This window comes from Stegodyphus dumicola, chromosome 8, assembly GCF_044657685.1.
Source record: "Stegodyphus dumicola isolate Sdum_Otavi_A_Nest chromosome 8, ASM4465768v1".
Classification (NCBI taxonomy): Eukaryota; Metazoa; Arthropoda; class Arachnida; order Araneae; family Eresidae; genus Stegodyphus; species Stegodyphus dumicola.
In genome coordinates this window covers 28,637,733-28,661,894 of record NC_140775.1, presented here as the reverse complement: position 1 = coordinate 28,661,894, position 24,162 = coordinate 28,637,733, and the positions used below count along the sequence as shown (strand labels likewise).

The 24,162-nt window shown below is 31.2% G+C and overlaps 1 protein-coding gene across 1 annotated transcript in view; it reads right to left on the bottom strand.

Moving 5' to 3' along the window:
* LOC118198699 (tyrosine-protein phosphatase non-receptor type 13-like) overlaps positions 1–24,162 on the bottom strand; it is a 292,987-nt gene that overhangs the window by 22,450 nt on the left and 246,375 nt on the right. Inside the window, exons 21-26 of the mRNA XM_085821696.1 lie at positions 21,952–22,115; positions 18,793–18,874; positions 12,965–13,359; positions 11,985–12,081; positions 4,299–5,045; positions 1,943–2,035 (exon numbers count right to left, since the gene is read on the bottom strand). Of these exons, the coding sequence (XP_085677822.1) occupies positions 1,943–2,035; positions 4,299–5,045; positions 11,985–12,081; positions 12,965–13,359; positions 18,793–18,874; positions 21,952–22,115 (1,578 nt within the window). The remainder of the gene's footprint in view (positions 1–1,942; positions 2,036–4,298; positions 5,046–11,984; positions 12,082–12,964; positions 13,360–18,792; positions 18,875–21,951; positions 22,116–24,162) is intronic.

Here is a 24,162-nt window from a genome sequence, read left to right as displayed (position 1 = left end):
CTGCATTTTCAAGCCACTTAATCTGGAGAGTACTTTTATTTGGTTACAAAAACTGAATCAGTAGTCAAAATACGGAGAACAATATTTTTGTTCATATTTCTTCATTATACAATACTTCTGTATTTTGATAGGAGTCAGTGTAAAACAGAAGACTAACATATATAACAGCTATATTGCTCCATTTATATCGATGAACAAACAACTTTCAATTAATTGATGATTTAACAATTATATAGATTCCAAATTAATACAATTAAATTATGTATTGTTACAGATTTTAAGAAAATCAAATACTAGAACATCTGTTATCTGATTTTTCTTTTTAAATTTAAATATTTATCATACGAAATAAAAAGTTTTGGCATATCCTCTTCGTAGAAATTTGCAGCTTCTGATGAAAGCCACACTTATTTCCATGTTCAATCTTGCCTGTTTTCACTTCTCCAGATGTATTCCAACATTCCTTGAATAATCTTACTCCCTTTCGTATTTTACCCTCATTCACTGCATCATCACTGTAAACTTGATATCTCTGAAGATGAATATCTGCAGCTTTCATTCATGTTTTCGCTGAGGTCCAGATGATGACTATTTCACAGGCACTTGGACACTCCATTTTCTTAAACATTTCAATCTCGCATTACAAAGCATACAGACTAATGCAATACAAGTAGGTCCTGATTCTGTGCTAAAAGCCTGTGTACAAATTATTTACACAAATGTGCAGAATTTCAAATGATATTTACAAATGGACCTTACTTAAAAAATAATCTACGTAAATATGCATTTTCCATCCATTGTATTTTTATGCTTCTAACTACTTCAGGAAAATAACGAAATACTTTTATTAACTGTAGGTATCTTTGATATTAATTATGTGCTTGCAAGAGAAATCAAGAATCCTTCAAAGTATGAAACACAAATGCTCACGATGGAAGGTAAAAGGAAAGAATGTTGGACAAAGGGAGACAGGTGGCAAAGACAAGATTACAAGTGCAACAAAACTATTGTTGTTGATATTATTTCCCTTTTAAAACATATACGCAAGCAGTTATTCAGCTTGGCATTGATTGGCAGATGTCCTTCTGTGGGATATTGTGCCAAATTCTGTCCATCTGGTATGTTAGATAGGTAAAATCCCAAGCTGGTTAGACGGCCCTGTGCACAGGGCCGTCTAACCAGTCCAAACATTCTCAATGGGAGAGAGATTGAGCGACCTTGCTGGCAAAGACAAGCAGTAGAAACTATTTCCATACACAGGCAGGTATTCTCTTGCTGAAATGTAAGCCCAGCTTGGAATAATATGATGAGTAACAACAAGGTGTAGAATATCGTTGACATACTGTCACTTTCTGTCATCTCTCTATGCTGACCTTTTTAAGTAATTTAAGTAATTTTTTAAGTAAGGCCCATTTGTAAATATCATTTGAAATTTCTTGATTCTGTATTCGGCCATGGTTCGGCCATTTCTTCTGTATTTGGCCATGGTTCACCCGTTACTGCTAATATCATTCCTATCTAAATGTCGAAAGATTCGCCAATTAGACCACTAGCTTCTTTGAGCCCAACTTTTTTTCCATGTCCTCTCTCAAATTTTGACAGACAGATATAAAATTATCACACAGAAAATCCATCCCAAGAGGTTTCAGACATGAAATAAAATTCCAGAACTCAAAGTATACTTAATTCTTCCAGTACATATTTCCACTTTGACAAAAGCTAAATGATTTCCTAGAATTTTTACACCAGTGCATTACTCATTGATTTCTCTTGGCAGATAAACTAACTTTAAATAATCATTTCATTTTGGCACAAAATTTTTAGAAAAATTTAATCATCTTTCATAGTTAAAACTTTTTTACAATTTGGATAAATCCATGATATTCATTATCAAAGTACTACTATGATAGCCCTTTAAAGCATAAAACTGCATAAGACTTACCAGAATTGCTGTAATTGTATATATCTTCAATTTTTTTCAACTTTTTTTTCCTAATAGGGACAGCAGGTATTTGGTGTATATTACTTGAGGAGCCTAGGGGGAAATATAAAAAAATAAATAAAAATTAATTTAAAAATGAAATGATTATGCATCATAACTCAAAATATTTCTTCAGAATTGGTGAAACTATTACAGACATAAAAAATTAAGATATACATCTAATATATTTCGAATGAAGAAATATATATTTTTAACATTTAACATACTCAAAGCAGCATATACATTGGAGAGAAAACTAAGGGAACAATGACAAAAACTCAGGTAACTTGAAAGATTCTGCAGTTAAGAACACGAAACCTGCAAAATATCTTTATTTTGTCATGCCTGAACTATCTTCAAAATGCAGAACTGCCTATTTATGAAAAAATTACATTTAAATAGGAACATAGTAAATATAGAGTGGGGTAGGGGAAAGTTGGTGTTACAACATTTTAGAGATACACAGAACAAATTTAATAAAGACACCCTAGAGTAAAAATGCAAACTTTACATGTTATATTTTAGATTGTTATAACTTCCCATGGTAAAAATGTACATTCACAATGAATAGCACCTTGAAGCTCCTAAAGAGTGCTAGGTAAAGGTTGCAATAAAGTTGGCATCTTTGTGCATATCACACATGTCCTATTGGAATTAAATCTGGAAAACATGCAGGCCTCTCCATCTACTAGATTCCTTTGTCCTTGAGGTAAGTAGTCACAAGTACAATGTGATGGAAATGAACACAAATTTATTACCAAGTGCATTGCTAAACAACTTGACAAGGATCAAGAAAGTCATTGCATATTTCAGTGTTCACAGCTACACTAATAACAATGTGTTGGTCTGTATGATCATTCAAAATAACACTTGCCTAAATCACAATTTCAATACCTTTGTATCAAAGCCTTTCAAAGATGTTTTCAGGCAATTTTGCATGTGTTTTGCACCTTCCAGACAGTAATATGTTTGAAATCCTTCTCCAAACAATCCACCTACTCATATTAATCTACTTAAAATTAGAATATGAAGCATCCTCTTATCTATCTTTCAACATTGGGGGCGGGAGTGTACGCACTGCCGCTTCCCCCATGTTGAAGAAATGAGCACAAAAATTTACAAATGAATTTCACTGGAATGTGATAATGCTGACTTTAAGCTACCAGTCAACTACCTTTTATATGATTTCACAGAACAGAATCAGCATAAAAGAACTCTTTTTCATAGTTGTTCCTTTAATTTTCTCACCTATGTACAAGTTTGAATATAAACATTAACAAAGATGAATTCAATAAATGCAACTTAAAACTGAAATATGTTTATATATAATCTGTATTATTGAAATAAATAAAAAACATTTTGTAGTTACTTCAGTGAAGCATCTTTTATACTTTTTCTCATTTATTCAACACGTTCATATTCATATATCATTTCATCTCTGTGTGATTTCATCATCACATTTATTTTTATTCCTATCAATAGTAAAATTTCTGATTTATACAATACATAACTTCCATTATATTCTGTTTCTTCTGCAAGTTATCCATAAAAAATTTTTTTCACAGCATTTAAATATGTACATCAGGATATGAGAAAGGAAGACATGAGTATTTCAGATATGAACAGGAATAAATCTGAGTAGTTGATGAAAGGGTGGAACACTTAGAGGGATAAAGTAGACAAAAAGGAATCTATGAAGACACAGATTTGCTGAGAGGAGAAGCTTCATTTCTCTGTGTTATATGGTAAGTACATTTTAACTGTGCTTACCGTATAACACAGAGCTTTAATATTGTTTTAATTTCTGCCCGCTTAGCATTCTGCTTAAGAATCAAGTAAAATATCAGATGGGACTTAATTTTTTTTTTCTTTACAAAATAAAAATGTGCAATTACATTAAATTCATTTTGGAAAAATGTGCTCATTATTTACTGAAGATAATCACTTAAAATATACCATCCTTTCTGTACTAAATATTATACAGTTTGAATTCGAATTTTAAAATTTTGTAAAACAGATATTTTAAACTAAAGCATGATGATAAAATTAAATTTGTATAATTGCAGTAGCATTAAAATTCTCTGGATAAAACACATACATCAAATCCTTAAACTGAAATTTTGATGATATGCCATTTGAGCAGTCTGTTGAAATATGCATAAATAGAGCTCTGTTGTATTTGCAGTTCACCACTTTTTAATAACTGCAATAATTTTTTTGCTATACTGAGTCTTGTTACAAGATAAATAATTTATAGACATTCAGTTAACAAAATTAAGTAAGCTTATAATAATTTTCATAGCTTGTAAAAACTCACCTCTTATATAAGAATAATTCTGATAGAAATCTATCAAAGCTTGATGAGGATGCATAAAAAGTGGAGAAAGCAAGCAATCATAGCTTTTATTTAAGTAATGTGATTTACTAATATCTTCTTCATCTGAATTATCAGCAAGATTTGGAGTACTTTTATATGATGTTAAAGAATTAGGATTTGCTTTTGGAGTTCGGCAACCATCATTACTTTGGTTTCTGACTTTGGCATGAGGATGACTAGAAAAACCTTTTGCACTATTTAGTTTGCTAGAAAATCCCACATCTGAATGTGCTGAGGATAAAGATGAGATTCCATCTGATACAGTATTTTTGTTGGAACTATTGTGTTGATATGAAGATGGTGCTGAATTTCTTTCTTTGGCACTATGTGAAGTTGGACTTGCTGTAGAGGTAGGCAGGGATGAAAATGAATTATCAGTTGAATTACTGACCAATTCATTTGATAATTCAAAGGGCGTTGGAATTATATAGTCATTTTTAGACTTTTCTTGAGTCTTATTAGCTCTTAGAGAACTGAAGTCTTTTGTAGAACTAGGTTCAGTAAGGTCACTTATAACAGAATCAGTTTCTTTCTGATGCATTTCATTTCTTAAACATTTAGTTTCGATTGGTTTACCCTTCTCTAAAACAAGATGAACAACCTGTGGACTTTCTCGGATTTTTGTAACAATCTCTTGATAAGAGAGGTTTTCTAAAAGGACTCCATTCATTTCAAGTATTCTGTCACCTATAATGAAATCACAATATAATATTTTATTAAATAGTATGTAAATAATGCACACACACATTAACTTAGTGGCAGTCAGATATTTACAACATAAATTTAGCAACTTTCCATGTTAGTACTCATATTTTGAATATTAATTTATGATAATTCAAATAAAAATCTGATACTTTCTCATTCACTGCATCCCATAAAAATCTGGCAACTTATTGATAATTTGAAGAATATGAAAAAAAGTTGACTATTTTTACAGCTCATAGGTATTGTTTTACTTTAAACAATAATAAAAAAAATCATTTTATATGAAACATGAAATTTTAGGAGAAGGAAATGTCTATACAGCCGATATTTACCTTAGCAACAGATGAATATTACTTAACTATGACCTTCAAAATTTCTTTGAAAGAATCTTTTGCTTGCCAAGTCTTTCACATATGTGTGAGTATTTATGCATATATATTTAAAAATACACCAAAAACCTGACAATTTTACCAAATGCTGAAACCACGGGTTCAGATACTCAGATAGTAACAAATCCTTTATCATTTACTAACTGCCAATAACATGGATGCTTCCCAAACTTTTAATTGAATTTCTCACAAGTTCAACAGCTTAGCAAATTTAATAGCAAAATTCATATACTTAATGGCTTAATGAGTATTTTAATTTGTAGTAACATCTAAAAAGGGGACATTTGTTTTGAGGAAGGAACATGTATGTCATGAATACTGAGATTCTATTTATCTAATGACTCCATGAATACATTCCAAAAACTACAAAGAATACTGTGAATATTAAAATTTTATTTTTTAAATTTCAAACAAAAGCATATTTGTATAGCTTTCAGTTAGAAGTATAACATTAGCAACAACTATAAAGCGGATAATTAGTGAAATGTTACAACTTGTTTCAATATTGAAAAAGGAATTTGTCACTAACAATGTCTAAATGTTTACCAAACAATCAACACAGTCAGCTTATATTCCTAAACTGAAGACTAACTACATGCTTTTGATTTTCACTTATTTTTTAGCTAATAAGCATACTCAAATATATTCAATCAATATTTCAAGAAAATTAAAAAATGTGATTACATAATAAAATTTCTTCACTTTTCTGATTGAAGCCTTCGTTGATAAGATACAGATTTTATGAAAGACCAAATTACAATTATTTACTTTACAGTTTTTTTATTATCACATTTATACCCTTTCTTATAAATCATATTTACTTGCTGTTAAATTCACTAAGCTGTTATGTTACTAAGCTGTTTCTCTTCTTATTTTTTCAGCTTATGATTTAGAAACACCAGGTTTATGGTAAAATAATAAAATGCACAAACAGGAAAGCAAATTGTGTAAGAAGAATATTACTGAAACTGTGAAGTCTTATATATATAATATAATGATATTAGCATGACTTTATGCATACTTTCTAATGAACTACATTAATCAATTAAGCCATGTCTTCAGTAATAGTATACACTGCATATTTTGCCTCCTCATGGTTTTAAGCGGAAGATCAACAGAAAAGGGGGATATGCAAGTAAATATAGTATATTAGTTTACTTAGGGAGTATGATGTTGGCATTGCTGACTGTAGGAAACATTTAAGACATTATATGCGACAAGTTTTCTCTATCAATACTGAAGTTATGATTTCTTCGATTACTGTTTTTATAATTGTCACCAATTTGCCAAATTCAGAGCCCATCTGAAGAAAAAACACTAGTTTTCTCCATTCAGATTAAAATAATATTAAAAAAGCCTGAAAAATCCACTTTTTACAGGGCATGCATGCTTAACTATTCGGCCATATTATGAGTTTGCAACTGATTGAGCAATGAATTTATGATAACATACATTAAAAATAAATAAAATTTGAAAAACCTATTAATGGATGACAAATAAAGTATATTTAGTTAATGAGAAATCATGCAAATGCTTTTATTTTTCTTAAATAACACAAAGTCAGAGACCCAGACTCTTCAGGACTTTGGTAGTTCTGGATTTCGGGCTCTTCTGGATATTAGATCATCAGTTTAAATGTAGTAAGAAGACATGTAGGAATTATGAAATTAAAAATATGAAATGGTGGTTCATAAATAATGAAGCATTTATGACCTTAACAGAATCAAAATTTACGAAAGAAAGCTCAGTATTTATTTGTCTGCTTTATTGAACATTTCTTTCAAGTTTTTTAAGTTCCATCATTTTTTGTGCTAATATTCTCTTTAATTCTATCAGTAGACATAATTTCTAGTTCAATTACAAAGTTTCATTCTTTAAGTCCTGTAATTTGTGTGCCGAGAATTCCCACTAAACTGAATTTTTTTCATTCTCAACAACTCTATCACTTTCTTCATGGTCATTGGTCTTCATTGGTCATGATATTTCCTAGATTTAGAACCATTCAGATCACCAGTCAACTAATGGACAATTTGCCGACCATTAAATCACTGATGATCAAGGTATTATAATCACAGTGAAAACTTCTGTTATAAAATTATTTTCATTTATTACCCCTTTTATCCATTACTTCACAAGTTCCATTAACTGGAAAATTTTGCTTTTTGTTTGCAATACCTGAAAACTTGCTTAGTTAGCCTCCAATATGCACATTATTGGCAATGTATTGTGAGAGTGGCGGTTAAAGACACACTGTTCCACTTGATTTTTATCTTGCTTCTATTGCATGTTGATGAAGTTATGCCTGAATTATATTATTCATCATACTTATGCCTACTTCCCATAGATGCTTAAGGTTTACCCAAGACCCAAGTAAATTAAGGCTTATCCAGGGGGGATGCTAGTCATTTTGTGGCCCAGAGTAAGCTTAGTATGTCCTGAAATCATTTTGCAAGCAGCACCTCCTAAATTCTAAAAATCTAATGGCCTTTAAATTTTGCATCCTAAAGTTTTCTCTAAATTCTCGAGATTTTGCTACCCTTAATTTTGTTGCTCTGCTTCTATGAATTGTAAAAAGATTGCTTTTTTCCTACATTTTGCATCCCAGTGCACCAGCTCTGGATGGTTATTCTACGTTATGAGAGTCGACAGCAAGTTGTGGGCCGCCAGATGTCGCTGCTAGTGAAAAACAGATCTGCCCGATATCCTATATTCTCTGAGTACGGAAGTTGTCGAAAGTGTGTCAGTCAGGGTTGTACAGTTGACAAAGTAAGTACACAATGGCTTTGTATGTGTTTTCGCCGCAGATTTTTTCATATTTAAACGAAGAATACAGTCGTAGATCTCTGAACCGGTGGATAATTTACTGAAAATATGTTGATGCTTTTGCTTTGCATATTTCAGATTGCAAAAATTTATAGTTATTTTAATTTGCGATGAACTGAGAGAGTATTTGGAGCCACATTCAGAAAATAAGAATGCAATTTCTACTGAAAGAAAGGTTATTTATACTATTCCTGAAATTATAGATATAAACTGTAATTGTTTGCTTTAAAAATTGCTTTAATACTGTTTTGTGCATTTTTTCGAACTACAAATGTAGCGTGTGAGTTAGTGAAACAATGGGAGAATATTCCTAGAACTTCTGCTAACATGCGCTATAAATTTTGTCACTTGTCTGTACTGAGATTGGTCTAAAGCTCCTTGAAGCCTTGTCCCCTTTCAGTAAAGTCAAATGGGCCCACTGGGCCCACCAACTGAGGACCACAGAATGGCTTTCTCCAATAAGTTGTGATGGCTGTCCATATCGGTTGAGTCAATATTGTTCGCTCAAGTTGTAGACAGATCCAGTGATCATAGAATAGGCGTCCTGGTCCCACTCCTGGGCTTATCTGAATAAAAAAATCTGTTATTCTCAGTTCAAACAGCATTAAATTTAGTTTTTTAGGATATGAGTACCATTTACAAAGTCTATTTTTTGCCTATGGAAAGAAATTTCTGCTAAATTTCTTCTTGTCAACACACTTAACACTTCGTAACACAGTTTGATGAAGTGGGTAAACATGACCAAGTGAGCTAAGTTAAATGTCAACATAAAAGAATGTTGAAAGAATAAAAGAAATTTTAATTAGGTAAAAGTTAAAAAATTTTACCTAATTAAAATTCTATTGAACTTGAGGGCAAATAAGTACTGGTCATTCTTCACTTTTACTATAATTTTAACTTTGGTGTGTTTTTCTTCTCTCCTGAAAAACGACAGGTCTGTCAATTAATGGTTCCGTGTCCAGTAAAGAAGTTTTAGTGATTAATTTTCTTTCTAGTCCAATAATATTATACAGGCATTACAATTTTTGACATCAAAGTCAATAAAAAATATTCCCCTCTACCTTGCTGGAGATTCAATATATTACTGGACTGATATCCTGATTAGTACATTGGATGTTATGCCTTTGAAACCTAACTTGTTTACCGGTGACTAGGCAGGATGGTCCCCATTTGTTACTTTTCCAGTGTAGGCTGAATTACATCCAAAAATATCTTCTTTAGAAAATATTAAGTATCAGTTTGCATGCAGTTTTTTGTTTCATCAGAAGAGAAGTTTTGCTCTCTGAAGTTTTTCCGGAATAATGTTCATTCTGGGAAAAAACAATAATGAATTCCTGTTTGTCGAGCAGCAAGCCTTTTCTCTGTATGCTGTCTACACAAAATTTACCTCCACCATTCTTTATATCACTCCTCTAACAGCGACAGAGTGGTAAAATCGCCGAACCCTGGTATTTCGGGCCAGAGTTCATATCACGGGAAACAGGCTGTTCCGTGTTTTTCTACAAGTGTAATGTGTATACGAGTCAGAGTCCTCAGAATGTTCTCCACGAAAGCATCCCTCCCCTTAGACGGATAGCCCTCGAGTACTTTGCCGTAATTAAATAAACCAAACCAAAACAATCTTTATATTACTCGCATGTTCAAGCAAATTTACAAAAATATAAAACCACAACATTGCTTGGATCAATCTACCTTGGCAACAATTGTTCAGCATTTTTAAGTACCATTGTAGAGACATGAGAAGTGAGAGAATGATTTCTTGAAATTTTGAATATACTCTAGGGCAGGAGTCAGTAACTTTTTTTACTATAGGGCATATTTCAGATATATGGTCTCAAAAATTGCAAAAACATTTATGAAAGAATGTTGCTACAGCATGTTGTTAGCCAAGCAAGAAAACTTCATATTGTTTAGTTGTGCAATAAAATAAGTTGTTAAATAGCAATCAGCTGAAATGAAATGATTTTGTTACTATTAACTATTGCAAAAGTAATGTCGTCTGCATCTTTTTGCTATCTTTTAATGTCAAGAGAAGAATATGTAAGCTGCTTACAACTTGATATACATATTCAGGAAATGGCATGTTTATGTATGAACAAAAAGTTATGAATGTAAAGTGTAACATGTCCTTATCAGACATAATAAATAAGGATAATGGAGATGGAAAATAATCCAATGTATGTAAAATCAAATATTTCTAGCAGTCAAAAATTGATCCATCTAGTTATGTAGCATTATCCAGATGTCTCTAAGATTAAGTTTTTATTAAAAGTTTAGTTTTACGGTTTGTATGACTGTTAAAATGATTGTGTAATTCTTAGTTTGTTGTACAGTTTGTATAACTGTTAAAATGATTAAGATACAAATAAGAATTTTACTATAATTATTCATTACAATTATGAGTGTTTGTTGTTCAAATATGTAGAATTTGCCTTAAAATTGCTTCAGGGGCATTTTGGTACTCTTGGGCATCATGCTGCTGACTCCTCCTCCAGGAGGTCTAGGACTTTTCACCATTGGAACATTTTGCAATCAATACATATTTTATTTACATGACTGTATTATATCTTGCCATATTATACTCATATTAAATTTATTTAGTTTAATAATTATGTTAACGTTTTCTATACTTAATAAACGTTGCTTGTAATATAGATAATTGTTTACAAGTATACGATATAAAGAAATTAGACATAGTCAGTTGGAAAATTATGTCAGTATCAAACAGAACAACTGGGGCTAAACCTCTGATATAACAGAAGTTATATTATCGATTTTAAAATTACACGGGTACAATATTTACATGATTTGTCAAAATTTCTTGAAATTTTAATCAGCTGGCTCAGAGAAATCACTCATACAAGCAGGAAATTAACATTTTTATGAAGTCTGAATGGGAAACTGTATTACTTTGGAATCTTGTTAGCACATTATTCCCTTAAGATTAATATGTCATATGTAACGATATATTTGTATAAAATTTTACACAAAAACATCTTATACATTATTTTATATAAAATGTTTATTAAATTAAATTATTAAACTAAATCAACTTAATATAATACGGCAAGATATAATACAGTCATGTAAAGAAAAATATGACGGCAAAACAGCCACAACTTCCCATTCCCCCTCCAGGGGCTTCAAGATACTAGTCCAATATGAAAACAACAGTATGATGGAGGAAATTCTTATAAAAATTACAAATAAATTAGTGAGTTTTACACAAAAAGGTGTGAAATATTTGTTATTTAACTTACACACAATAAACATTTTATTAATTCAGCTTTTTAACCTACACAGACCATAATGACGGATTTTGTATTTACAGAACCCTGCTATATCTCACTGCCAAAAATATTCTCATGAAATTCTCAAATTTACTTACAATTTTTATGGGCAGAAGTATGTTTTTAGAATCAATATTAAAGGCAGTAAAGTTATAATGATTTTTTTATGCTCTAAATTAATACACTAAAAGGCTATTTGATTATTAGCACTTATAATAAATTACTTAATTTACAGCATTGTTGTTAAGAGAGATTACCACTGTAGTAAAACTGCTGCTACAAATTGTATAAATAACACTGAACGTTACAAGAATAAATTAATCAACACGTCTGAATAAAAAATTACTCATCCTTAAATACTACCATAAGCTTATAATAAATATGTTGTACAACAATTTCACACACACACACAAAATTACCTGGTTGTATTCTGCCATCTAACTCAGCTGGACTATTTGGAATTATAGAATGAATATATATATCTCCTTGTTCTGAGCAAGTTGATTCCAAGTCTTGCTGCAAAATAAAATGCACAAATCAGATATGAGAAATTTATCTTAGTAAATTCTGAATAGAAATGTGAAACAAAATAACGTAACACATAAATAATGATACTATAACAAAATAAGCATAATTACAGTCAAACCTCAGTTTGCCAAGTTCTGACCACTTGAATAAGAAAATGATAACAAAATTTGATGTGGACACCACATGACTAACTTGTATGTGCTATTAAACATTCTTTTCAGAACAGCAATAAACTGATATTAAATATTGTTAGATATTTACAAAAATAAAGGAATATGAAATTTTGTTTGACTAACTAACATAAATAAATTGCTAGTCTGTATGTAGTTAATTTTCATTATTTTGTCAAAGGCATTTTGACAATTATTGCTATTATCTTTTTAACAATTCCAAAGCATGAACATTTTCATCATTTAAAACACTGCAATTGGAATTATATAACTACGAGCTACCTAACTAGATGTTATAGCAGTCTCAGAGAAAAAATTTCAATGCTGTATGGATAATTGTTTTTCAGTTCTATGAGGTACATATATACGTACGTATGTACAAACACCATGAAAGAATATACCTTTCAAAAATACATAATACATTTTAAATCCACTTTACAATGCGTTTAGGGTGAAAAAAAGTACTTTATTATGTCTGTAAGTGCAGATGTCAAGGAAAAAAAAAAAAAAAAAAAAGTTGTCCAAATGGATTCATGAACAGTCAAAATAGATATTTCCATTGAAGTATGATATCCGAAAATTTTTGAAATTACAATACTTCCTTCCCTTTGTACAAGGAAATAAAAAATGCAATTTAAATGGAAATAATTTTTATTTTATTTATGTAGCAGCAGCTGAAAAATATATACAAATGTACTTACATAAATATACAAGCCCAAAGAGCTTCCCCCTTTCTTGTCAAGTACTACATGGTAAACTTCACCTGGAAGAAAATCATTTGCATCTAGAGTGGCTACAGTTGGACAACTTTCTTCACTATCAAGGCATTCATCTCTGCTGAATGGAGAGGTTTCAAAACCATGTTTAATTTGTGAAGCAATAATATCTGGAATGTTACAGTTTTTAGAGTTAAAATGTCCATTTAAATCAATGCTATCACTGTCTTGATTTTGTGATTCATTATTGCTGAAGTTTGTGGAATGGTTGATTGTCAGATCTGGAGCATCAAAATTCATTGGTCTAATAGAATTTTCTTTTCTTTCTACCCATTTTTTTCGGGGTATTGGAATAGGAGTATCGATGTAAGTCTTGTTCTCTGTAAAATATCAAAAGCAATATAATTCAAATAATGTACTTAATAAAACAGCTGAAAAAAATTATTATTGTCTGAAGTTAACCATTTAGGCATGAAAATATTACAAAAAATAACATTCATTATGAATACATGCAGCAAACCTAACATAATTGCCTTTTACCAACCAATGAATAATAAAATAAAAAATAATAAGTTAATACTGAAGAAATGGAGCACTGGATTTTTATAAAATGAAATTAAGGGTTTCCGTGAAAAATAAAAGAAGTTATAAACATTTAAATCATCGAAAATATTCAGTTATATGAGCTATATGCATTTAAATTAATATTTAAACCAGAGACAATGTTTCAATTAGGTTGCCTTCACTGCACAGTGTAACACAGTGCTGTCTAACTGGTTTTACCATAAGGGTTACTTTTAAATTTCTGTTGTGCCTTATGGGCAACCAGTGTTTTATATTTGGAAAATAACAATGTCATAAAAATATGTGATTTTACTGGACCATTTTGTATATCCAAATAATGAGGAAAATTAATATGCAACTACAAAAAAAAAACTGAAGAAAATCCACTAACAAAATGCAAATGTAAGTTTGAACTAATTTTATTTCAAATTAAAAAATAAAGTACAGACTAATGAACTAATTATTTACACAAGAAAATGTAACTGTTAAATTATCAAATATTTCATCATATCAGCACTGCATTAAGTCATTGCTTAAACAATTAATTATTAATATTCTCAGACACCTATTAAAATTTGGTATATATTCTGATAGCATGCCAACTTCATGTTGTTTTTCACAAGATCTAGAGTTAATATGTTTCCATGTTTGCTTTTTATTACTTAAAGTTATGAAGAAGTCTGCTGACAGAGGTATGTACCCAAAAATTTTTACATTTAATAGTGTCCATTATTTTAAAAACTTCACCACTTTTATATTTTGTGCTTTGAGTGTTATATCAGTATAAAGAGTGATAATCTAATTCAGCCTTCCCCCAATTTGTTAATAATCCCCCTCCCCACTGACAAAGGTCACTTCTGTTATGTCTAATTTCAAGAAAGATTTTTTGTGAGAAATGAAATGGGCTCCATAGGAAACCTATTTTGAATGCGCTTTTAAATTCTGAGCTAAATAATAGAAGATTTTCAACTTGCTTAGACTGATCATATTCCAGAATAATGTCCACATCTAACATGAAGGTAAAACGATGGAAAATGTTGACATAGTTAAGTTAAAGTTATTAACTTAAGTTATTCTTCCACAAATCAGTTTTAGCCAAAAAAGCAGATACAGAGCTCTTCATTTCCAATTTGTGTTTTCTTTTTCCTTGTAATGTGGTATTTAGGTCACTGAGTTTTGCATAATATCTATTAAAAATGACATGTTAGCAAGCTGCTCCATGCCATCCAATTTTTGGTCATATCTGTTTTTGGATACGGAAAAAGTTTTAATCTTCAACAATATTTCACCAAATCTTGTTAAAACTCTTCAACTCGACCACCTAGGTAAATTTCCTCGTCTCTGCCACTTTGGTCAATTATATCCTATACTCACTATAAAGCTTATCAAGAAAAGCTTTAAAAAGTCGATGATTCAAAGGCCATCCTCAGATAAAATTTACAATGCATACAATAACAATCATTACATGATTGAGGTTGAGCTTTATAGCAACCAGATTTTCTTGATGAACAGCACAGTGGTTTGAATTAAATTTGGCAAAAGTGTCCTACTCCATAGAGCCCAATAAACCCAGTATTATTCCTGTTCATAGCTGATGCACCATTAGTTATGACTGTGAAGAGCTTTTTTTTTATGGATACTTTAATAATTTAGTTTTTAACTGCATCATACATGTCTTGGCCTTAGTGATTTTTGCTAAAGTCAACTTGTTTGGCAATGCTTCTTTCACAAAAATGTCAGGAAATATAATTTTCATTGACATCAAAAGCTGCGATGAGTCAGTAACAGCACTGGATTTCTGAAACTACAGGGCAAAATATGCATATTTTTCCATATCAGATCTCATTTGTAAGAAGAAGTCGTTAGTCATATTGCCCACTTTTTGTGCCACTGTGTTTTGTAATGGAGGCTCATCTTTTACAGTTGCGATTTATTTATTTATTTATTTATTTTTAATTTGTGAAATAAAAGACTCTGACATTGCCAGCATAGCTTCCTTCACAAATGGCCTCATCTGAATCTGGCTTTTTATAAGATGCGAGATTGTAAGTTACTTTGAAGGATGCTTTTGTGTTATTCTTAGCTTCACTTTTTGATTGTAAAAATAATGTTTTGTTGAGCTTTCCAAGATTTCAATGATTGAACTTCATATCTATGTAGAGCAGACCTAAGTGAATATTTACAGTTGAAATAATAATAAATGTTTTATGGTTCTCTTCGGTACCACTACTGAAGCATAGCATAATAAACAAATTGGTTTTTTTTTTTGAAAATTCGTAAATAAGAACTCTTCCTTCCTTTATTGCTGAAGTGGTAGGTTTTTCCTCTCCTCAACGGCCCTGACACGACTCAACAAGCACACCAAAAATATATAAAATAATTGAAGCATTATTTTAAAACTCGCCACAAACAGCATAATTTGGTAGCCACTACAGTACAAAGTCTGAAATCTGGACTAGTCGGGACTTCGGCGATTCTGAATTCGGGATTTTTCCAGATAATAGATCACCAGTTTAAATCTAGTAAGATGGCACGTAGAACATATAAAATTAAAAATCTGAAATCGTGATTAATGAAATAATGAAGTATTTATGATTTAAAGGGTATCAAAATTTACACACACACACACCCAAAAAAAAAAGGCTTAATATTTATTTGTTTACCTTATTAAACATTTCTTTCCATGCAATTTGTTTTAAGTTGCTTCGTTTTTTGTGCTAATAATACTTTCTCTTTAATTCTGTAGACAGACATAATCTTTTGATTAGTTACATTGTTGAAGTTCTGTAACAGCTGTTTCAAGAATTCCGATTAACTTGTCAGTCGAAATTTTCTCATTTTCAGTAACTTCTCCGTCACTTTCTTCACCATCAGCAGTGGTATTTTCTGGATTTAGAACCATATTGCAGATTTCGACATTCATAATATAAAAACGCCAATATCATCTTCATTTATTACCGCTTCTCCACATTTCTTTACAAAATCCGTTAACTGGAAAATTTCACCTTAGTTTAGTGATATCTGAAATCTTTTACAATTAGCGGCTATCATCATCAAATTTAGCTATCCTTCCCTATACATATTTGGCTATGCATCATGAGCTTGGCAACTAATGACAAGATGTTCTGTTAAATTTTATCTTGCTTTTATCGCACACCGAGACAATTAAGCCTGAACTGTATTAGTTTAGTTATTTATTATACTTTTGCTCATTTCTTGCACATGCTTAAGGCTTATCAGAGTTCTGAATACATAAATTTCCACATATAATTAAGCCTTATTGAGGGCCGGCACTAGATATCTTACCGCCTGATGCAGTCTCTACGAGTCTTAAATTCTGCGACTTGCTGCGGCCATACGAGCCCTGGTACTGGTTCTGGGTTTATGTGAATAACAAATCGGTTATTCTTAATTCAAATAGTCCTAAATATAATCTTTGGGTCTCTGAGTATATCAACAAAATCTATTTTTAGCATATGGAAAGAAATGTTTGGTAAATTTTTCCGTCAATATTTTTAGCGCATTTAACTTAAATTTGTATTCATCGCCAAGCGTAATGTCAACATAAAAGTTTATCATACTCCTTTATTATTAAATTACTAACATAAAAAAATTTTTTAGGCATTGCTGCATGAGTCATTACTCAAGTTGTCATGTTTTGATAAACATGCGATGATGAAATGAAAATATAATAAATAATGATTCACCAGGTTGGCGTCAGATCAATGATGTATCTATGTGAAATGTTTCGGTCTGAGATATGTGCCAAGCAGATACACAGCAACGGAGCCAAATTACTGATTGTACAAATTTATGCTAAAATGATAGTTTCTTCAATAACAAGGTATTTTATTTAGTGTTGAAGTGAAATTAAGGATCGGGACTATCCAGATGTTTTATTATGCATGGAGGGGGGAATCAAATGCAGATGAGTAAAGTCTATGAGAAAAACTTTTTTGGTGGTTTTGAGATCCAGATTTTAGATCATTCTGTGTACTAGGAACTTTTATCAACTTATTTCAACTGAAATTATGAATGACGACTGTCAACTGCACAGCTGGATGGACGATTCATCATTTGTGCCAATACGCAGCAGCAACAGCAGCAAACAGGTCTTGTGTTAAACATGCACTCTAATCCTAATCGGCCGTCCAGATAAAACCAGATAAATGGGATGAAATGAAGGTAATTACATACTAGTAAGTGAACACTAATGCAATGCCTCTGACATGACCCTAAATGTATATGATGTGTAATGGCACCTTTTGTATGGTTGTTTTTTACATTACGATTAGAGTAAAGTTTTTTCCTCAGGCTGATATGTGATTGTGGGCTACCATGAACCCATGAACTATCAGTTGGACAGCCCTGTGTAATGTATTTTGGATTCCCGACACAAGGAAGAGTCAGAGGCGATGCATTTTTCTTTATTCAAATCACTCGCACAATGCAAGATGATAAATGCATAAATTTTAAATCACATGCATAGAAATATATTGATGAAATCTCGAGCCAGTGACATGTTCAGAAATGACAAGAATGAGAAATGATGGCATTCATCACATCTGTCCTTAGCAGACAAAATATTCACCTTTCTAGTTTGCTGGTGGAGATTAAACTCCTCTCTCTCAAAGTCATAACTTAGTCACTCAGGTGTTTTGTGCAAATGCAGTACCTTGGATGAACTTGGATACCATTTAGAATTATGAAAAACTATCTAGAGTTTGTTACAACATTGTGTGAGCTAAACTGTTCTTATTGTTGTAATCCAGAACATTCCCATTACACGTCAACTTACTACCATTCTATCTATTTATTAGCTAGATAAATTTCATACATAGTGTTGGTCTTACTTCTTATAATGATGATGTTGGTTTTCAATAAAAACTGGCAATAAAGAGTTTTAAAATATTTCGTTTACTGAAAATATAATACAAGAAATATATTTTTAGGAGAAAAAAATACTGTTAAAATGAGCTAACAGTGAAAACATATTATATGACAAGAAGTCTCAAGTGTGGTGCAGCTAACTGTTCTAGAAAATATTGCTTGGTGTGTTTTGTTGCATAACAAGAAAGATTCATCTTTGTCTCTTTGTAATAAAAAATACTGTGGAACTATTTTATAGAACTCAGTTACCATGAAAAATTAGATAATGAATACTTCCATACAAATATATTCACCCACATACATACAAACAAAGAGAACATTTTTGAAAAAATAAATAAATATGTAAGAACCAGACTTACTTTCACTCTTGCTATCAGGAGACATGCATTCAGTAGTATTTTCACTTCCCACTATCCATGCTTTGGACTTCACAAATGATTTCTGTAGCAAAGAATGAGGAATAAGGAATATAATAAACAAGTAAAATATATATATATATATATATATGCAAACAAAAATACAATTCAAGTTCTGATTTAAAAAAATTAAACTTTGATAGAAATTAAGAGTAGGTATGAATATGTGAAAATCAAACTAAGCCACATTTATTACAATTACCATTCTACCTCAATTTAAATACATGCAATAGCGGTTCAATATTATTTATTGAATAGGAATTTGAGTTCCATATGATAAAATATACACATTTATCATGCCTTTTAAGTGTAAAATTTAGGTTTATTTTTATTGCAAGGTGAAACACATTTGATAATAATAGACAGACACGATTCAACTAATAAAAAGGTAATATGATAAAAAATCAATTAAAATGCTTCTAGTCATTAAATGTTGATGAAATATAATGCCAATAAATAGGCTATTAGCAGCTTAAATGTTATCTAATTTAGTATGCACACAGGAAAGAACATAGCATAAACTACATACTTTAAATTAATTAAAAACTTACTAAATATTCTAACCACTGCTACTTAAAATGCTCGTTATAAGCCATACAAGTTAGATTATTAGAATAATTGGGTATTATATTAATAAAAGATAAATATAAAATGAAAGTAAAACTGGGATTGATGATGAGGTGCAAGACTGATAAAATAATTCAGATGGACCATATGACTATTGTCAAAGATTTGTCGTTATTTGTGAGGATGTTTATTATTGGAAATAGCGGTTTAGTAGGGTTGGTGGAAATGGAATGGGTAAATTGTACTATTTTTAATCCCAGCATATAAGTTGTGTTAAAGCATTATTTATACATGGTTCCAACTTTCCCATATATCTACAAGTAAGCATTATGTTAATGAATTCCCAAAGAAATCACTTTTAAACTTTCCTACCATTGTCATCCTTTTAAAGAAACAAGGCATTATTTCCTCAAACAAAATATCGATGAAATTCTTGGTGACTGGTATAATTTACAATAAGCTAGTTTATTGGGATTACGTGTCCTTTAATACGATTATTGATGCAGATAATAAATGGCTCTAAAATCAGTGTTATATTTACAAAATTACAAAATTTTGTAAATATAACGCTGATTTTTGTTGTTTGACTTATGAATTAGGTAAAAGGTAATGATAGGTAAAATTAAGTATTACATAAGAACAGGAATGGGGTCCTTTTCTTTTCAGGGGGGGGGAATATAATGCTATTTAAAGAAGACTGATTAGAGATGGGACAAAGCCAATCACCTCCTGGGGCTTGACTGGCTAGCAGGCATGTCAGCAGGTGGTGGATAGCCAGATGTCCTGCATTATCTGACAGGATAGCTTTGAATAATAAATAAGAAGCCACAAACCCCTCCTGTAACCCTGGTGTTATGCGACCAGAGCCTAGGATGAATGCCACTGCAGTTATAGTGTCTTAACAAAGCCTTTAGAATACCTGGCAACTCCTAGAGTATTTTGCCTTACCTAGCAACAGGCTATACTGAGTGGACCATTTTCATCCTGTACTTTCTTTTCTAATTAATATATGGCTGAAAATTACAACATTACTAGAAATTCTGCTTTTGCAGGTAAAACCTCAGAGGTAGACCTTTCTTCTTAAAAGAAGGAAATCCACAGGAAATCAATCAAAGGAGCAATATCCGGAGGGGGGGGGGGAAACACCGTGCCCTAGAATTGAAAATTACCAAAGTACTTGGATTGAAAAACCCAAGGGGAAAGGGGAAAAAAGGCAATCTCAAAGGATGAAGAAAGATACAGCCCAAAGACTGCCAAAAGAGAAAGCCCTGAAAGTTGTATCTTCAGGGAGCTCTTACACTGGTCAAGATGGCTGTACTCATTGAGGAACACCCTGAAAAACATTTAGCAGCGGAACAGGCTACTGACCTTGAACTTCTAATATTGTTGACTACCTTAGGTATTACTCAATACTGAAGAGGTACACCTGAGCTCTAGTAAGAGGCTGTTAGACTTTATAAACAAAGTGGGTGACCCAAACAAATGGAGCTAGGAAGCACTGGGTTTGGTGAGGTTGGCACAAAATGATATTTAGCAGAGGTACCTGACAAATTCAACTTCAAGAAGAAGGCAATTATCTAGAGTGTCTATTTTCAGAGGGCACTAGCTTGGCTGCTCTGGCAAGCCACAACTAAGGCATATCTCCTTTTGAATTATTAATTTGTTTAATTTATACAGGTGCTAACTATACTAATTGCCTAGAGCAGGGGTTCTCAACCGGCCGTACACAAGAGAAAAATAGGTGGTAATGCAAAGAAGCAAAAGTATTTTTGACTATTAAATTCAAAAATTAAAACTCCAACAACCTGATTGAGTTTTTTCTCTAACACTCGTATATTTATGGGACCTGAGCTTTGCTCAAGAGTGGTGGTGGTAGTAATACTTTGGTGGTACTAAAGGTTTCCAATTTTTGTTTAGATGGTATGCGTTAGTCAAAAGGTTGAGAACCATTGGCCTAGAGCACTGAAAATGTTGGAGACTGGCTTAAATGGACCCTACCAATGTCGATACATCTATTTTTACAAAATTTTAAATATGATAAAAATATATATTTAAACTAACTATTTAAATATGTGAAAATATTACTTTTAAAATAGTCTAAACATAAACTAATATCAAGTGTCATTTGTGAGTATTACTCCTTTTGCTATTAATACTACTATCATTAAAAAAAATTCTTTGAAACTCTGGCTGCTATAATATTAAGGCAAACAATTATAAATGCTGCTATAAACCAAAATATTAAAATGTATGTCAGTTTCTGTCACTACATACATACATGAAACAATACTCATCCTTATAACTTTAAAGACGTCTACATAAATACATTTTTTAAATGGGCAAGAAAAACAATCCAGATACAATGTGATAGAGGTATTATAAAATTATAACTGAAGAAATATGTGTCTACACTGTATATATTTCAACAACTTTGGGATTCTGAGAAATTTTGAAAATTATCAAACATTTGGAAAGTTAAACAAAATTAAATAAATTCTTTGGAAAAGGCAGTAAATATTGGTAAATAAAACAGACCTCGGTAATTTCTTTGTTTGAGAAGACAGATATGTCAGGAGAAAAATCATTGTTTTTTCCAATGAGAAGATCAACAGGACCATTAGAATACTGAATTAAATCAACAACAGTTAAGAAGTGGTCATTTTGCACATCCACACCATTGACAGACATTATTTGATCTCCTGAAATATAAATTATTGATAAATATTGTGTATACTAGTAAATGCTATACTTCTATAGCAATGCAAGAAAAAAAGTATGTTAATTATTATATCAATTAAAACATATGTAATGAAATTAGACCTGACAGCATTTATACTTTTTTTTTTCTCCCTTGATTTTCAAATTTTAATCAATTTTACTGCTGCATTATATTACTTTTTAATTAACAAGAATAAATAAATTTCATCCTAACTAACAAAGTTTTGTGTAAAATTTTCAAAACAAAATTTATCCAGCAGTATTCGGAAACATCTTTATATTTTCACTGGATTCCAGCTTGTTTTGGAATTCAGAATAAATAATTCTGAAAATGGACATTTCTTGATGTTAATGAAGCCCTGATTAAATTCCTCATATTATGATTAGTTTTTCTGATGTGCTTTCAGAAGAGAGACAACAGATAAACATAATCCTCATGTAAATTTTTGAATTTCGCATTTGCTTACTCAAACTAATAAATTAATTAGTGACAACCAATTCCAAAATGAAAATAATAATAAAATAAAAATAAAACTACAACAACAACAAAATCTGAAAGGGTGAAATTTTAACGACTGCCCAAAAGGGCTCTCTTAAAGTTTAATATGGTTGATTAGTCAGAGATTGACAGACATTGTCCAAGAGGAATCACAAAACATTTGATAAGATATTTGATGAATATGCAATTTAGACTAATATGGGAACATCATATACCTTCTGTACATTAAAAAAATGTAGATATGTAATTCTATTAAAATATTTAATGTTTTTAATCAGATATAGCATAAATTAAATGCCTTTTTATTTAAATCAATCAGATTAAAAACTTAAAAAAATTAAGAACTGCATCTATAGCTTTAACACAGTTTAGCTTGTTGATTAACAACAGAGAGATTTAATATAAGAGAATAATATCTTATGTTTTTCAGAATGGCAACAGAATTGAATGGAAAGCGAAACAACACAAAATTGTATACGAGATTGATAGCCCTTTCGGGCTAAAAAGGAAAGAAGACTTTGAGTGAACATTTACAATGCTAGCTTTTAATATATTCTCAGTTGCAAGTTTAAGGAAATCTGCAACAGTCTTAATGTAATTCCAATAAGGCTATATCTCTATCTTTCTACTAAGCCATTTTACGTTGATTATGACAATGTGTACTACGATCATCTAACAACCATGTTAAAAATAAAGTTCCTTAAAATAATAAAAATTCATTAAATAAGTGTACATTTAACACTTGGAAGAATTCCAATTATTAATTTAATTTTAATTCAAAGAATTATCCACTTATTCATACATTAACAAAATGTTAATCGCTGTGTAAAAGGGAGATTAGTATATGAAATTTAATTTTCTTGAAGCTGTTATGTTGCTCACTATAAATGCCCATTTTTTTAATGTTTTTTATGCAATATAATAAAAACTCTAATTACTTCCTTGTACGAAGTAAAAAGGAAGTATTGTAATCACAAAAAGTTTCAGGCAGCATATTTCAACGAAAATATCCGCTTTGACCGCTATCGAATGCAATTTAACGATGTTTTTGCGTGATATCTGTACGTAAGGACAGAATAAAAGACTCTTTTCTTCCAAAAAAATTATAATAAAACTGCATTCGTCAAGCGTATGTATTCGTCAAGCAGGCGAGTTTTTTCCTATATTTATTTGAACCCAGGTCCTAACATTAATTATTGTGTGTTTCTTCACATGTACTGCAACAATATTCCTGAACTATATTGTCTTTTTTTTTTTTTTTTTTGCTTGTTATCTGTATTCATTCATATTTATTATGGCTACTAGCTATCCTCTAGCCACTGATGACAAACAAATGGCTCGCGTTGCTGAGAAACCTGCCCCATTATGCCGTAGTGACCCCAGCCTTTGGTTTTTTTCAATTAGATGCACAATTCAAGCTCAGGGGTATAATACGCGACGACACAAAATTTTATACTGCAATTTCCGCCCTTGACACTGAGGTTCTTCAGTCAGTACGCGAGATTGTTCTGAAACCCCCCACGGATAAT